Consider the following 18,004-nt stretch of genomic DNA (forward strand, 5'->3'; position numbering starts at 1 on the left):
TGAGACACGTGGCTGGATAATGGATTCTATTGCCGAAGAATGAATTCATAATAAATTGCCCATAACCCATCATTGTTATTCTGTCTTAACAATGGGGGGTTGTAACAATGTGGCAGCAGGCGTGGTTTTTTGATTCTGGAAGTCATCCACCTTAGATGGGTTGAGATCTGCTTGGCAAAAAAAGACACAAACTCAAACCCACAAGGGGCCAAATTATTTAAATAGTTTATATCTTGGGCCAAACAAATTGTATTTTATGTATGAGTTAAGTCAGATTGTGATATTGTCTCTTTGTATTGGTTCTCACTCTATATAATTTATCTCTTTTTTTTTTTTTTAACTATAATTCACATCAGAATCCTTTACTTTTACAGAAATAATAATTGCTTCCATCCAACATCTATGTACTTCATCTTATCTTAAACACTGGATCTTTTATTGGTCACCATATCAACATTAATCTACTTTGATTGTATGTCAACCATCCCCAGATTGATTACCACAGATGACACGTGTCATAAGTGGCGTGTGGAGTTTTGTCATAGGTGAAGGGTCATTTCAAATTGTGATATGCACTAGTGTTAGATTAAGACTACTGGTTTCAATTATCACAAATAGTTGAATTGGTTAAGCGGCCAAAGTTGGACGCCAAGAGCAGCAGAGTGCATTTATGGAAGAAGGTTTGGAAACTAGAGTACAAACATATTGGCTCCTCCTGCATAGTATATATCCAACAAGGCTTGAAAATATCCTCAATTCAAACTTATTTTTACATAAAGTATTCAAGCTAATACATATGAAAACCGCTTGGAGGACAGCTCCATCAGGATATCTAAAGCAAAATAAGGCTGCAAGTACCTTTATCCATCAGGTGTCTTATCTTGCAGCTTGCCACTACAGTATTATATTCCTCAGACGGTTGTTCTTTTTGTTATTCATGAGACAAATACTTGAATTTTTTTAAGGATACAAATATATTCCTGTCAAAATGTGCTATGAGTGAATGTTTCTTTTTCAACATTAATGTGATTTTTTTGACAGTGTAATAACAGTTTGGACAGAAAAAAAGGTTTTAAGCATTTAAACATGGACATAATAATTGAGGAACATTGAATGACAAAACTTAGTTTCACAATTACAAAATGCTAATACTTATATTAGGTTATTCTAATAAGTAATTCATTAATAAGTACAATGTGAAGGATTTTCCAGGATGTTTCCCAAAACAGTAACCAAAATGGCTTCATGCATGATTTTTAGTGACGCTCAAAAGGTGAAGCAACACTTAAAATCAAAATAAAACCACTTTGTGACACACACAAAAAATAAAATAAATAGTATTCCAAATGCACTTTGCAACAACAGAAGATGAAGATATTTTTTACCCATCGTATGCACTGAGAAACAATGTAACTTTCGATGCTTGTGTGGAACAAACTTTTAACATTTTAAATCTAGTTTACGTCGAAATGATTGTCAATAAACAGTAAAACAAACTTTTATATACACATATCTTTTTTCTTTTTGTAAGAAAAAAAAAGTAATCTTTTGAAACACAAACTCTTGCAAAAGATTCCCCTTTAGAGGATTTGTGCTCAGATGCAATAAATTAATAACATATAAAACAAGTTAAGTGAAAAAAGGATACAGAAAATAAACATACAGAAATGATTATTTTTATTACTTCAAACGCCCATGACAAAGTGTTAAGTAAAATAGTCATAATTGTTTGTGCGCACAGAAGAAAAACAGCACTCCTGTGATCTTTGTTTTCAACATTACGTGTGATTGTGTATGTTAATTCAGCGACTGCTTCTTTGCACCTGCTTCTTTGCACCTGTGGGCATATGAGCACTGAGCGTATTAATAAGATTAACAGGAAGGTGTGAGAGGAACTGTGAACGCTCCAGCCACACAGTAATTCATCCATGAAGAAAGTTGTGCAGAATGTTAATCGTGTCTTGTCTGTATATTAGTCACAGTGGTTCAGCTAATGAGCTAACGTTTCACCTAACACCAACACATACACCTTCATTCATGTACAAAATACTTATGAAACAAGATTTGACGGATTATAACATTTTAACTGGATGATAAATTTACTAAATAAGTTCAGTTGAAATAGTAATGACATTCAAAAAAGCGGGTAAAATATGCAGTGAGAGAGTGGATGTTGTCTTATGCTTTCCAAGCAGCACCGAGTACACAAGAAGCATGTCGGGCAATTAAAACATCAGGGGAGTGAAAGATGGCTCCGAGGAAAAGCTTGAGAAAATCTGGGTTTGTGTCAGCGAGCCAAATGGCTTTCAACACCCACATTGAACTCCAGGTTACACAGAAGCATGTGCACAGGCACAAACGTTCAAGATATGACCATGAACCATAATGCACATCCCTTATTAAAGGAAGCAGACTGTGGCTGTGTGCCATTTTAAATGTCACATGCTCCCCCCCCATGAGCAAATGACTTATCGACCCGTGTTTGCATCAGACTACATCTTGCAGATCGTCTTAAGAGGAACACAAGGAAGCGGTGCGATTATTGAATTCAACGCGTATAATCCAACTAAACACCAGAGTGGTGAATATGAAATTGTAGTAATTCAAGTTCCATAATTAACAAGAGCACATGGAAAGACTACAGCAGCGGCTTCAGGGTGTGTGCTTTGAGTGTGATAGCACAGTAGGTAACGTCTTAACATGCAGTTGTTGCCAGGGTAACGGAAAAAAAGAGGATGAAAACATGAAGAGAATATTCCAAAAGATTAAAAAAAATGTTTTCCACATTTCCACCTCTGAAAGCTGCACTAAAACAACATGGGTACACATGTTGATGCTGAAACATCCAAGGAAAAGACATTATTAAGCTTTAATAGTGAGCGTGTCGCCTGAAATCACGGAGACACGAGCTTCAATAGAGAGACCAGGACAACCAGCTCTTGTCAATACAAGCTGCTGGGGGCACAAAAATTGCCCATGAGTAAGATGAGTGACCGGGCCTTGACCCATGAGACACATTGGGAATTGAGGTGGAAGAAAGGGCAAAAAGAGGGAGTGAGATTGCGGGAGGCCAGCTGGTGTAAGATAAATAAGATGAGATAGAGTGCAAAGGTAGGGTGTACCAGAAGATTGACTTCTTATTTAGTGTAACACTTAAGATAATAAATGATAGGAAAACTAATACATTTTAAACAAATGCATATTCATTTGAGTTCATTTTTGTTTATAATGTTGAAGAAAAACTAAGATGTTCATTGTCAGAAGAAATTATACTGACCATCTTGTACATAAAAATTATACCTAATTAGTCAAAATATAGCTCCCGTTTATGAGATTTTCTAAAAAAAAAGAAAAAAAAAAAGGATACATTTTGGACTCCCTGCATAAGGACTACTGGTACTTTAGAATTGCTGGTATGCTTTAGGCAAACTCTTGTTTCACGTTTCAAAATGCAGAGAAAGTACATTAATGTAAATATTTCAGATAAAATGAAATTACCATCTTTGAGATAGATTAAATGTCCGATTAAAAAAACCTTGCAAAGAATATCATGTTGTTAATGCTTTGGTCAAATGATTTGACAGAGCTTTCAAACGCTCAAGGTAAAGCTGAATAAAAGGTAAAGCTGAATAAAGTCTTGGGTCTCTGGAGGGTTTTGAAATATTTAAACTGGAGCTTGCCGGTACAATGTCTTGCAGCAGGAGAAAAAGCAGCAAAGGGAAAATGTGTTTGAGCCCTATAATAAATCACACAATACACCGAAAACATTGCACATTCAAGACCTGCTTGTCCCCCGGGCAACCTGGGAGCTCAGTCCTGTCCTTACAGATGGCTCCTGAATAGGATCCACACATAAGAACAAGGGGGTGGGGAGGGATGCTTAAAACGCTTGGGCAATAGCTTATTCCATCAATAATGATAAAATACAGAAGTCGGAGCAGTAAGAGACAATGTGGTGAAATAATCCGTAGCACCGAGAGATTGAATGCCAAACCTAGAGATTAGTTTCAGCACCCATGATACGAGAAGAACTTACAGATCTTGTGCTTCCCTTTCATGGGGAATTTCACCAGAAGCTCCTGGGGGTTAGTGCAGATGAAGACGAATGGAGAAGCAGACTCCTCACAGGTATCCGGGAACTGCGGGGAAAGAAGGAATGTAGAAGAGATCAGTTAGCGATGAAAAACCCATGTTGAGTTAGCATCAGCAGTCTTCACGGCCATGAAGTCTTTTTATATATTGTATGTCTCGTCGTATTTAACTGAGCAGCTTTTAGGTACAACTAGATGGAATATGTGCTAATGACATGATGATTTAAAGACAACATTAATAAAATATATTGATTTTTAAGCATTTAAAGTTTGATTCCCGATGACATAAAAAAAATAAAGAGCCATTTAAAGTGAAATGTTTGATTCAATTTATTTGTTAAATAAAGTCGTTTCAGGTGCAAAGTAAGCAATGAATCACTCAACCAAGGTAATGTTTTACAGCATATAATTGACATCAGTCCACATAAGCCGGGAGACAAGAGAAAATCTCTCCCTACCACTGTTATTGATTAGTCTCTCAGGTGAGAGGAGGGAATTTACTGACACAGTGACAAAAGAGTCATCTTTCCCATCAGTGGCAGCCAAGGGCTCGCAGCTCATCCAATTTCCTCGGGCACTATCAGATAGTGCCGATGATTGCATCTAGCCGGCCAGGAAGCGACTCTTTTCACGACAGCATGCTTTTACCTCTCTTGCCAGAGCTCTCTTATTCATAGCCTCTCTATCTTACTCAAAGGAGCACTGAAGGTTGGGACAAATTCAGAGGCTTTTAAGGGAAATAAACAGAGTCAGCGCTCATCTGTATGCTTGCTGACAAACTGAGCAGAGATGATAGAGATGCTTTTTTTTTATATTACAGTCTGTGTAGACCCACACGCAACACACCGGTGATAAAATATGTAAACGCTCTTTAAAACATGGATGGGAAAAGCGAGAGAGCACATTATTTATCCTTGTTACTCAACAACACTAGTTAAAAATGAATAGCACAATTACTGATAGTCCATTATATTCTCTTAGAAATTAACATATATCTTGTGGATAGAAAAGCTTCTCTCTTGATTGATTTTATCTGCCTTTGGCTTAATATCATTTGAGAAAATGCCAATTTTCTGCACACTCCCGACTGAAATATATTCCATTTTATGTGAGCGTAATCCTTTCTTGGGCAGCTTATACTGTCTTTTCTGAATGCTCAATGATTTTGACTTTCTCTAGCAGAAGCAGAGTGGAAATGGGTCCATTTTGACTGAGCTTAATCCTGGACTTGGAGGGAAAAAAGAAAGTAGGCTGTCTATAGCCTGAGGAAAAAGAATAAACACACTCGTACAAAGCCGAGTGGTTTAAGTGTTTTCTCAGGCTAATTTAATGCGCAATACACAAGCAAAGTAAATGATGTATTCAATGAATAAGCATTGGGGATTAAATACAATGACAAGATTTCAAATGAATAAAAGAAAAACTATGATTTACTCAAATAATGAGTTACATTTTAAAATAACTTGGAAGTGATGAATGGAAATGTTGAACTAGGTCATTAGTTTACACTAGTTTTTTTTGAAAGCATTAAGAGATTCCGGAGAATAAAAGAAAAATAAGGTCGTAGATTTTCCTACATAAATATACATGTGCTCTGGCACTGACCGGCACATGTAAATCTGCTGCATATGCACTGATACTCCATTACTTAATTGGCAAATGGAGCAGTTTAATCTGCTGCATTGTCTTACAAGCATGAGTGACAAGACAGTTTCCTGATCGACTCCATATTTGATCAGGACGCTCACAACATACTCAAGGCAAAGGCAATTAAAGTTGACCATGGTTAAGCAACACAGCTATTGAGAATAAGAAAAAGTTAAGTGGATGCGCAGGAGAAAACCTTCGGGTGACAATAGCCGTCACACTGAATACAGTGAAAGGTGAAGCAAGTCATTAGTGTGGCGCTTTCTCGTTGACCAAGGTGAGCCTGGGGTTTTCAGGTATGGGAATAAATTGCTTGGTAGAAAGAATATATCTGCATTGTGTGGTTGGAAACTGCAGAATCAGTGTTTGACATACAATCTAGTGTATGCGTTTTTCTGGGAGATATATACGCATTTTAGAGTAGAAAACATACTCAAACATGGGCGTCAGTCACACAAGGGTCAACATTTTTCAACCCTGTCCAACTTGGAAGTTAAATAAAATCCCGGTTCTAATAAGACGGTTCTCCGAGACTAATAAAGCCACAAATGCGCATATGGCTTAAAAAGTGAGAAAATACATTACAAAAATGGTACTCCATCACAAAATACACTTGCGCCTGCCTCATGTAGAAAGAGAAACATTCACTTCCTTCCATCAAATCCCATCTCCCATATGAATATCCCAGATTAACCATTGACATTTATAATCTCCATTAGCATGGTACTGGTGATAGAGCGGACGCAATTATGAAAGACTCCATCCATCCTGCACATTCATTATTTCAGTTCTGAGAAGAGGCTGCAGAGCATCACCAGACTGAGGGAAAGCCTCTTTCTCTCAGTGGCCAGACCGATCAACAGTAGTCCTGCTGTAGATACATTCATTTTGGATCAGTATTTTAACCAAGTGAATGGAAATTCAATTAAAAAAAATGATTATAGGTGATCTAGTTTAAAAAAAAAAGAATAAGTAATTAAAGGCTTAATAAATTCACCCGGCAATGTGAATTTGGCCAAAAGACCCATGTGTAAAACTGTGTAATTGCGGTATATAATTGTAATTGAAATACTTTTTTGTGTAAAAAGGAGGCTGGAACCCGAGGTGTGGCACCCTTTATTTAACAAAGTCACATTAGTTGAAGTCACATGCATATTTGGTTATAGCCAAAAAAACTGAGTCAACCACATCTTCTGACTTAGAGTTAATATAACAAAACAGTGTTGGTTTGCAGTTTTGTGGTTGTGAGACTTTCACCGGTGACCATTATGATCTCCTTGATGGTATCGTAAAGACACAGTTGTGATATAGATTTAATCCCCGGTTGATGCAGAGTCAATGAGCAGAAGATAAACTTGGGAAACAGAGCTTGTCAAGCAAAAGATCAACAAGCCACAACTCTTTCCCATTTCCCCGCTCTGTAATGTTCTTCTCCCTCTCTGGATCTTTTCAGCTGCTGTCGGCAATTAAGGGCAGCAGAGACAAGTAATCTCCTTCTGGGCGACATGGCCAGACCAGAACAGGCTTTTGGAGTGGGGTATGCAGTTTGAAGGCGGGGGGGTGGGGGACAAGGCTGCCCCCAGCCTCAGTCCTCGCCAGGCGTTGCTTGGCTGCACTCAATCTCAGCCCAATAAAAAGCCCTTCATTGGAAGGGAGCAACTGAGCCAGACGGGCTGGGAGCATGTGGCTTTTAAAAATGAGGAGGGTGGAATAGAGGGGGAGGGAGAGACAGAATGAAATAGAGGGAAGAAAACCAACTATAGAGAGAAAATGAAGACTGTTTGGTGAGAAAGGCTGATATGAGGGAAGTATGAAACCAAGGGGCAGAGATTCTGACAGATAGAGGACTACAAAAAGCCAAGTGAGGGGCAGGAACAGGAAGCAGGATTTTGAAACACTGCTTAGCCAGGGCTGTCAAGGCTGGTTTCACCCTGGGAATGGATAAACAGATGGGTTCTCTCTGAGCTACAGGCTACATGTGGGAGGTGAAAGGGTGTTGTTGGGAACTGTATGCAACAGCAACCGTTTGCCAATCGTTCTTTAATCTATCGTGTTCACGAAGCAACACAAGTCAGTTTCTGGCATTCATTATCCGACTGACAAATGCAGCTGCCCCCCGGAAACATCACTGGAACTGCCTTTCAGTTTTACTGCACGCACAAGTATGCCATTTGTTTTTCCACGGCTACGCCACACAAGTCAGCCATATGTAGACAAACACCCATATGTTACACAGGCAAGTGAAACATTTCACAATATCCGGTCTGATGAAAAAAAATGACTTGTTAAATATAGAAAATTGTTCTTAACCACGAAGCAACGATTATCTTCCATATCCATGTGATGGAAACGACATTGAAAGTTAGCTAACTAGCCAACATGAGATCGAGGAGATGTTGTGGTAGTGGTATTATCGAGAATATTTGAACACAATGACCTAAAGAATGAAACAGGAAATTTGTATTCACTACGTGTAAAGCCAAGGGTGTAAATCAACAGTGTCACTAAAAAAGTAATTAAGATTCAATCAGATTCAGGGGCCAGTAGACTTTTAGTCTAAACCACTTATGCCTGAGAGCAAGGCACTACTAAGATCCTGCAGATCCAGACAAGACCAAAAATGTTCCAGATTGAGACTAAAAGAAATAGTAAATACATGTTACACACAAAATATACACAACAATTTGCTGTATACATATTGGGAGTTGATTTTGAACATGTTTTTCAACTGATATTTGTGTAATGGACAGTAAGGAGGTTTATTAACAATCGTCAACACACATTCCAACAAAAAATCCAATATGCTTCAAGACCATCATTACAGCCCAAGACCAGGAAAGACAGAGCAAACCAAGATCATACACGACTGGAACTACAGCATTAGGGGCGAGAAAAAATATTGTATCGCATTCCTGATATTATAGAAAATGAGAAAAAAAGAGCTTTGATATTATTCACATAATACGTATATATACAGTATATAACAGTTTTCTCTTCCTTTCCTTTGTTGTCCTTCCTCAGCGAAATACAGTATAGTGCGAAAAATAAACAATTGCTATTCAGAGAGTAAAAAAAAACCCCAATTGAAATGTTATAATCAAAGAAACAAAAATATTTTCAGGCTAATTTACAATTATTTCCTGTTAATCAAACAACAGTTTCCTTGTTCAATAAAAATGGTTCAAAATGGCGCTTAATAAACCCCAAGCTCTTCCAAAGGATGGTTGATGTTTTACGTTTAAACATTTTGGATAAAAACAACACCGCAATAACTCAAAAGAAAAAAACTCTACCCAGAAGACCCAAACTACATAACTCTCCGGAATATTATCATTTCTCTCTGTCAAGTTGCTGGCATCAGGGATGACTGTCGCAAGATAGTGACAGGATTAGCAACTTCCCACCATCAAGTCATAAACAGTGATTCAGGTGTGATGACAAGTACATTTTAATTGAATATTTATGTAAATTCATCTTAATACATTTTTACATTGCAAATAACTAAAACAATAGAGAAAATGGCAATAAATAACAACAAAGCTAACATTTTCATATGTATATTTAATTATTAAATCTGAAATCAACATTAAAAAAGAATAGAAAAGAAGGGAAGGTTCACTGCCAACTCATATTTTATATCAGGAATCTTGCGGAGGTTGCAGAATAAAACAGCAAATGGTTAAAAAGCCGGAACAACAATACCAGAAAAGGCTTCAAGTTGTGGTTTGTGGTCTAGTTAAAGTAGAAAAATATTTACTGAACCTGAAGTAAAATAAAGTAATTACCCTGCAAACACCACAAGTCAAGCCACACAGATTTGAAAAATAACAATAATAGTGATTGAGCAAGGATTGACTTGATTCTAGCCGTTTACGTTTTAAAGATGGTAAACACAACCAATGAGAAGCGTGTATGTAACATATTTGAACAATGCAAGCACTGTAACAACTAGTCAGTCCATCACTGTCTTTCTCAACAATAGTGGGTTCTAAAAGGGACCGATTCCTCCCAGCATTCTCTGAGTGCCTTTCTATTTCAATAAGCATTCTCCTCGTTTCCTGATCCACTTCCATCTGCTGTTAGCGCCATGCATACTTATTCCTCCATCTGTTTCACATTAAATTCCATGAAGCAGATCAGAAGGAATAATCTTTTCACGTCACATTTTCTGTGAAACATCTGCAGGAAGTGTTGGATTTCATTAGGGGCAGCTTAACATCTTGACCATGCTACACTTAATTTGATAAAAAATAGGCAGCATGTACCTTTTTGAAAGCGTAGACAAATTCACTTTTTGATAATCACAAGGCTCGTAATTACATTTCTTTTCTGTGGGCGTAATAAATTGCAACAAAGGCAACAAATATGTTTGTTTGCCCTTTTATGAATACATATAAAATACAGCAGCAGAAATTAAAAACCTATTGTTTAGAGCAATGGTTGAATAAACAGGAAAGAACATGTAAAGGTATTTGCGGCTGAAGAAACAGGTCAGTCTAGAAGATTCATTATAGCATTTAGATGCTTTAGGTGATTCATAACATGCGGATCCATTGGGGAATAAGTAGATTCAATAACAGATCTCTAAGTCTTAAAGTTCATATACATTTTCCAAAAAGTAGTAAAAGATGCCATTTATTTGAGAACTATCATTAAATACCTCACATCTGTGAAATGGACATTTACTAGAAAATAATTCAACTTTATGGAATTACTTCTAAGGTAATGTGAAGAGAATTTACAAATCCAATATAATGGGTCTTGAAAGGAAACCAATTATATATTTTTTTAAAGTAAGTAAGTAAGTAAGTCATTTTTATTTGTATAGTGCTTTTCTAGACCAGGGTCACAAAGCACTTAAACAATCAAAACAATATTCAATAAAGTATATACTTTAAAGGGCAAGATAAAACTGATAACACAACAGGAGTTCCAGAAAATCAAGGAAAAGACTGAACAAATAAAAACGTCTTCTTCAAGCAAATGATTACATTTTCTTGTTGGTTTATTGATTAAATATATAATTTGACATTTAACTTATTATGAAGATATGTTTAAACCTGCACATTAAATTGTACTGCTTAAGAAATAGTGAGTTCTTTTAAAATAAAATAAGTCACTGTAACCTACACAAAATGTGTAATTGAAACATTTGTATGGCTTTCGGTTATAAACGTTTTTTGACCCCCCCCCCAAAAAAAGGCCTTTTTGGTGTGACATTGGCTTAAGCAATGCTTGGTAGTAATTGAATGTGGCTTGCATGACCTTCAAATATGTACAGATGGCTTAGCTAAAGTTAACACTCATAAAATAGGAAGGCGTTGTTTTTTAGCCCACATTTGTCTCACATTGCATTCTTCTTACAAACACAATTTACTTTTTCCTCTCTCTGCGTTTTGGAGTGTGTTAGAAAACCGAGTCTCCTTGTGTGATTGAGTTGACACCCCTGACATAGAGACCCAGCCCTGCAATTCTTTCCCAGGCATGTTTACGAGTTACACCTCCTGCTGAGGCCCTTGGGCGAAAAGAATATAAGACGGCTTCCCAACAGCCTCAGCTTTTTAGTCTCAGCAATGAGAACTGGTTGATCTTTTAAGAGAATCTATTTTGTTTCCTCTTGTAGGCGAGCTTGTATTTGGGAAATGCATAAATCACAGTGTCTATTGATGCACATATACAAGGAACTTAATCAATATAAACAGCAGACTCAGCTTGAAAAAAAACATCTAAATCCAAGTATTGTCCTGATGTTGCAGTAAAGTGAGAAAGATAACATGATCTTAATGGTGGAACAACACAGCCCTCCCTATAGGTTACAGTGTTTTTGTGTGCATATTTCTAAAACGAGTAACTCCTTTTTTTTAACTGAGCATGGACAAGACATGCCTAGTGACCAAGAGGCTTGGGTTACCCACGCAAAATCATAACATCTAGCCGAGACTGATTTTTGCACTAGTTCACAGTATATTGTTCACAAAAACAAGAACTTTATCTCGTTCTGATCATAAAAAGAAATCTGATGTGACTACCTTCATGTTGCCAAAGTGAGAGGAAGAAATGGGACTTTCCATCTCTATAAGATAGATATGCAGACTCTCCATTAGTTATTTGGCAGAATTTCACTACACTAATAAATCTCGCCATGCCCCATATTAGTTATACGGAAAAAAAAGAAAAAGAAATCTGTATATTTTGATAGTTGTTCGTCAGGGCTCTGTGAAGGACGAAAAACATTTGCAGGGTATATTTTCTACGAATGGGTCCAGTGCCCCTGCTAACCCATTTAGGGACCAAGAAGAACCAAAAAAAAAAAAAGTGTAGATATTTTGTTTTAACCGTCATTGCTGCCAACAGCAATTCTCAATTCTTCAAGCCTCTCTGTACCGCTTCCTAGTTAAGCATCAAAGTACCCCCTCATTATAAATAACTCTAAATTCAAGCAGCCTTTAAATGATAAAGAAGCAGAGCAGTCCTTCTATGATGACAAAAGTGTAAAAACGTTAACAAGGTTGTGCAATTAATGTTCATAGACACATCAATTTTAATGCCAATTTGTTTGCCAGCGAGTAATGTCTTCTTCTTTTATTCCTTGTTTTTTCTATCCCTCTGAGCGCTAACAAATAAATAGGATGTGTGCCAACACCTCTCTATACAGTTGCATTTACAGAGAAAACACACACACACACAGCCTCACACAAGTACACATAACACACCCACATAAAGACCCCTGGAGACAATTACCATGTCTGCTTTCAAACCCCAACTTCAAAGCCTTGAGTTCCAGGGAATGCAAGGCATTAAAACATCTAATTTTCCAGCACAACCCTCTTATATTGGTGCCACAAATCCAGCTCTCCTTCGCTCAGGTGCTGAGAGAGGTTTATATTTTAATTTTGACAAAGTACCTCCTTCATTCTTGTGAGAATTAGGGACACGAGAGAGATTGTCTTGTGTTTGATATTTTTGAGCGTCAGTGGGAAACAACTGTCATGCTTTGGCTCTCTTGAGGCCAACACTGAGGCACAAAGGCTTGATTCCATCAATGGCAGGTTTTAGGTTTCTTGTTGGGGGTTAGTGCTACAGAAAACAATAAGTTGGTGACCCCGCTCGGGTTGTATGGAAGGAACAAGGCCCATGTCAAATAAGCTGAACAAAAGCATAGTGTAGCAATAGCAAGAGTAAGAATTAATTTAGAATATTTCTGCTGGATGAGATTTTGAGACCCTCTTTAGAGATTCTCCGAAAATAATAGATTGTCGCTCCTGAGAGAAAAATAAAGACGATACACAGCAAGTTAAAAAAAAGTTTCAACTAGTGTCAACGGTTGAACTGTTGGTTAAATTGATTAGTCCTTTGATACCATGGCTGATTCTATTCTTTATTAAAATACAAATATGAGTCAATTTTTTCTAAAATATGACTTGTAAGCGATATGATTTACAAACATTTTATCATCTATTTTGTTGGCTTCATGTGGAGAAAGATTCACGATTTTCTGATTTGTCTTCGAAACAACGGAGGTAGAAGTTATTGTAGATCTGTCAGCCAGCAATAGCAAAGGGCCTCTTAGTTTCTATTTCTGGGACTCTCTTGTGCAAAAAGATAGCCAAGTTGTGTGCTGATGGTTTATAGTTTGGCTCAAACACAGACATATGCGAAATATTAAGCTAACACATCATCATGTGAAAGGAATCTCGGCAGGGAAAAAGGGAGGCTCGATGAATTCATGCAGTTTATTACAAGTGTTAATAACTAAAATAAAATAAAATTAGTGGATTTAATTATTTGAAAATGACCAAAAGGTCTTAGCAGGGAAGCACCACCACCTACTGCCTTGGTATAAACACTTGAATAGTGAGTAAATCAGTCAATCCTAAGTCATTTCCTCGAAACAAGACAAAAAGAAACTCTGGCCAAACATTCGCCTCATGAGGAGCCACTTTGGGCACAATAGACAAACAGCAGATGTGGTGCTGGCAACTCAAACAATGATTGTTAGCTTGGTTAATGTTTGCTTTTGGTCATTCATATAATTAAACTAAACAAAGAAATACCCTTAAGGAAGACACCAGCTGGGACGATTATTAAAAATGAAACAAATGCACGAAAGGCAAAGAGCCGAGTGTCTGTATGACCAACATGGCCATTAACGGACTTAGTGAGTTCTACTTATAATACCCGATTTAGGTCAGCAGAAAAGTAGAGTTAATACAGGAATATAGTTGAATTCTTAAAATGTCTCTCTTAAATTGATCTTGGACCTCTATTGTACTCATCAGTATGTGTCTGTTTGTACAAAACTCTTTGATTAAATGTTTACATTAGAAAATGTTAATAAGCCCTGCCAAATGAAAACACTAGATTTTTCTGGAAATTAAATCTTGTTTATCACAACCACGCCCACTCTGCTGTGATTGGTTTTCACATTAGTTGCCCTTTAAATAAAAAGAGAACGTGTGGATTTAATGCATTTTAAGTATTTTTCCAATGTTTAAAGAATGCTTATTTGAGGCAAAGTATAAAATATAGATATTTATTGTGGCCCTGAAAGAGAAATTACAATTTTAAAAGGCATATTCACAAAAATAAAACTATTACATAAAAGACTAAGAGCAACAACATTATCTTTTACATCTGTATTTCTGCCTGGTGCTTGTTGCCGACTGGACCGGTCAATCTTTAGACACGTGGAACATGATATTAAGCACCAGTTTATGAAGATATAAATTTGCACACGTATCATTGTGGAGGAATTCTGCATCCATGTCACGAACAAATACGCCGGTGATGGCAAAAAGACAACAAACAAGAAGTGCCTTGCCCAAAACACAACAGTGTTTAAATACTGTAATATGCTCATCATCATTTCCCACTTGTGAAAAGATCAATACGCAATCTGTCCATTCAGCAATGTGCTTTGTCACGGCAGGCAAACATTACAGTACGTGTAATCCATCCAGTCAGCAACAAAAATCGTTATGGCTCACTTCCTGTTTCAGCCTAAAATGTCAAGCAGCTGTCGTCTAAACATAAAAACAAAATACAAGGAAAATTTGTGTTGGTAGATTATTTCTTTGTTTGCTGCTGTTCCACAAAAACAAGTTGTGGCATTGTTTGGGGTGAGCCCTCGTACCATCTCCAAACTAAAGGACAAACGCCATCCAACAGTGTACCAAGATGACGACAATCCAAAGAACATGGTTTCCTCACCCTGTCAACACTTCATTGTTGTAGACCACCTTCAGATTTTCAGTCATAGTTTGCAAAAATGATATGCAGTTCTCTGGTTACCCGCATGAGAAGAAGCCAGACCTTGTGCAGTTCTTCCACACGCTACCCAGGCTTCTGTTTGTTAAATAAATAAAGTGTTAAATTGCCAATATGTATGGTTTCTTCAAATTTCAATCATCCAATCCGCCAAAAAAAGAGTCGACAGCAGAATAAGCCGCCAGACTAGGAGGTGATGAAGCAACTGAGCTCTGCTCCTCACCCCACAAATGCATGTTCCTTATAGTGTGACAGCATTTAAATAAACAGACTTTCCACTGATATAATATTTATTTTCAAGAAGCACTGTTAAAAAAAGAATCAACCAAATGTCCTTACTTTTTAAATGCTTATTAAGACATATTAGTGGGGTTTAGCCCCAGTAACACAAAATGTATATGGATAAAATTGCCATCAATGTATGATTTAATTCATGTAATTTGAAAAAAACGACGATAAAAATAATGGATCCATCATGAAATAAAGAAAAGGAAGATCACAAGAATGGGAGTCAAACCTTTATAACCTAGTGTTCTTGCCACTATACACTCAGGAGGGACACACAATAATACTGCACAATAACTACACACCGATCTGCGATGAGCAAAAGACGGTAGAGGAGACAAAAGCCAGTAATTGATTTGTAACATTCAATGAAGTGGTCGAACGACAGCTAACAATTCTGATCAGCATGGAGGAAAAAACTGCAAAGAGCAGATGGCTACATTTATTTTTCATACTGATAAAAACCTGTGACTGAGGTTTGCTTGGTTGTCATCCCGAGCCTAGGGACTCTGGGCTGAATGAATTCTACACACAACTGCAGAATCACATGATGTCTGACCTCTCTGCCATGGCAAGCCGCCCAGCAAGAAAAGGAGGAATGTGAAGGCTTTCCTTCACAGTGTTATTGCGACTGAGTCTTTGCAAAAAAAGCAGACAGAAAGAGTATTGCATGTAATTGTGCATGCCTGTTCACCCGAGCGGAAACAGAGCTCTCCACTGCCACATAAAGATTCACAGTCCTGTAAAACATACTGTTGGAAGGAACGCGTGTGTGGGGGTTATGAAGATGAAATATGGGGGATGGGAGCAGGAAGAGAAGGGAGCAGCCGGTGCTAAGGAAATACACACTTACAGAAAAAAAAAAAAAAACAGGGGAGAAAGAAATAGCATTGCCTGACTTCCCTTTCTTTGGAATGCATCCAATATACCCTGTGAGAGTGTGTGCAAGTGTGTGTGTGGCATACTGGCAGGAAAGCTTTCGGCATATAAATATCACATTACCACACAAGGAAACGAAGGCATCAGTCCGAGCTTCCAGCCTGCCTAACAAGCACAGGAGCTCCATAGTGGAGGTCAAAGGCAGAGCTCGCACAAATGGAATTCCACAGAAACCAGCACCTCTTTTAACAGATAAGTGGCTGGGCTTGCAGCAGTGTGATGTGGTATGTAAACCTGTGGTCTGAGTTAATGTTAATGGGCTTGCCGCTCTGCTGAACTTTAGCTTTTATTATCAAAATGGCATCAACAGTATTTATGTATATTAGGAAACCTATTGCTGGACTAGAGATTCAAGAACCAGGGTTAATCAAATAGTTACACAAAGAGAAGGGAGTGGGGGGGTCAGATTTTATTTGGAATTAAATCAAAATCCGAGATAATAAAATACAGAAATTGAAATAAAATATTTTCAAGATACTCACATTATTTAACACGCATTTCTGGCCTTTTGTCTCCCAACCTGAGGTATACATGCATATTATTGTCAACCTTTCATTGTTAGGTGTCTTTTTCCGTGAGGACAAGATGAGCTTAATCGGAAAAATGAGACGTACATTTATTTAAAAGAATAAAGTGTTTGGTAATCTTAAGAATTATAATACAAAGTGTTACGGAATAAAACTCTTCACCTCAGAATGGCAAAGGCTAGAACTGTTGTTAATTAGTTTTGCCAACAAGTATACCATTCATGTATTATATATACATTAAATTCGAAAACATTATGTGTTACAGGGAGATAAAGTTAAGCCCAAGATACAAAAAATAGCAAATGAATCATATCCAATTGTGTAGGATACTGCTGCAGACCTTGGCTCACCCTAACCCCCACTCACTTAACCCTAACCCTAAACCCTAACCTCTAAGGAATTGAATGTTTGTCTGAAATGTCACTTTGCACTAGCCAGAACAGGTTGGTAGGTCAAACACTGGGGAGGGAATAAATCATGATTAAAAAACACAAATACATTCAAAAAAATCATAGTTTCAGTGGCATAATATTTATAATGAAATTGCAAAACCAACCTGTTCCTTTTAAACGAAACATTAAGCAATCTGTGCAAAGTGATGATTTATGTATTTTTCCTACACTCTAAGAAGACACCATCTGACATGAAATACTAACCATGAAGAAGTCCGGGCTTTTTTAAATTTTTTTATTTATTAGTCTGCAACCAAATTAGATCTTCGAAATGCGTTTGGTTCATCAAGCCATTCTTATGCATCCTTTGTGCATTCTTATGACCATCTTTTCCTCCCTCCTTCATCCCCCTCTCTTGGCTTTCTTCCCAAACGATGTATGAGTTACCACCTGCCATGAGTAGAGTTTCTTCAAGGTTGCTGCATCCAAAAGACACATTTGTCTTTCCACAGTTGCCATAGTATTTCTCTTAATGGGGAAGAAGATGGAACATGAATCTTCTGCACTGTTGGCTCTTTGCAATTTACAAATCAACAAGGTGTGCAAATGTAATCTTTTAAAGGTTCCTGCATCCAAGTGTAGGTATGAGTCATTGTTCTGTAATCTTACTGAATTAGGACTCACTCCTTAAATAGGTCCATAGTTAAACGGCAACCAAGTCTCTTAAATTGATCTTGGACCTCTATTGTACTCATCAGTATGCATCGGTTTGTACAAAACTCTTAATTTAAATGTTTGCATTAGAAAATGTGATTAAGCGCCACCCACTGAAAATGTAAAGCATCAAGGTCCATCA

The 18,004-nt window shown here is 37.4% G+C and overlaps 1 protein-coding gene across 1 annotated transcript in view; it reads right to left on the reverse strand.

Annotated features, from left to right (window-relative positions):
* Positions 1-18,004, reverse strand: part of trip4 (thyroid hormone receptor interactor 4) — a 62,512-nt gene that overhangs the window by 36,597 nt on the left and 7,911 nt on the right. The window contains exon 12 of the mRNA XM_087794503.1: positions 4,037-4,139. Within this exon, the coding sequence (XP_087650629.1) occupies positions 4,037-4,139 (103 nt within the window). The remainder of the gene's footprint in view (positions 1-4,036; positions 4,140-18,004) is intronic.

Source organism: Callionymus lyra, chromosome 6, assembly GCF_982586985.1.
Source record: "Callionymus lyra chromosome 6, fCalLyr1.hap1.1, whole genome shotgun sequence".
Lineage (NCBI taxonomy): Eukaryota > Metazoa > Chordata > Actinopteri > Syngnathiformes > Callionymidae > Callionymus > Callionymus lyra.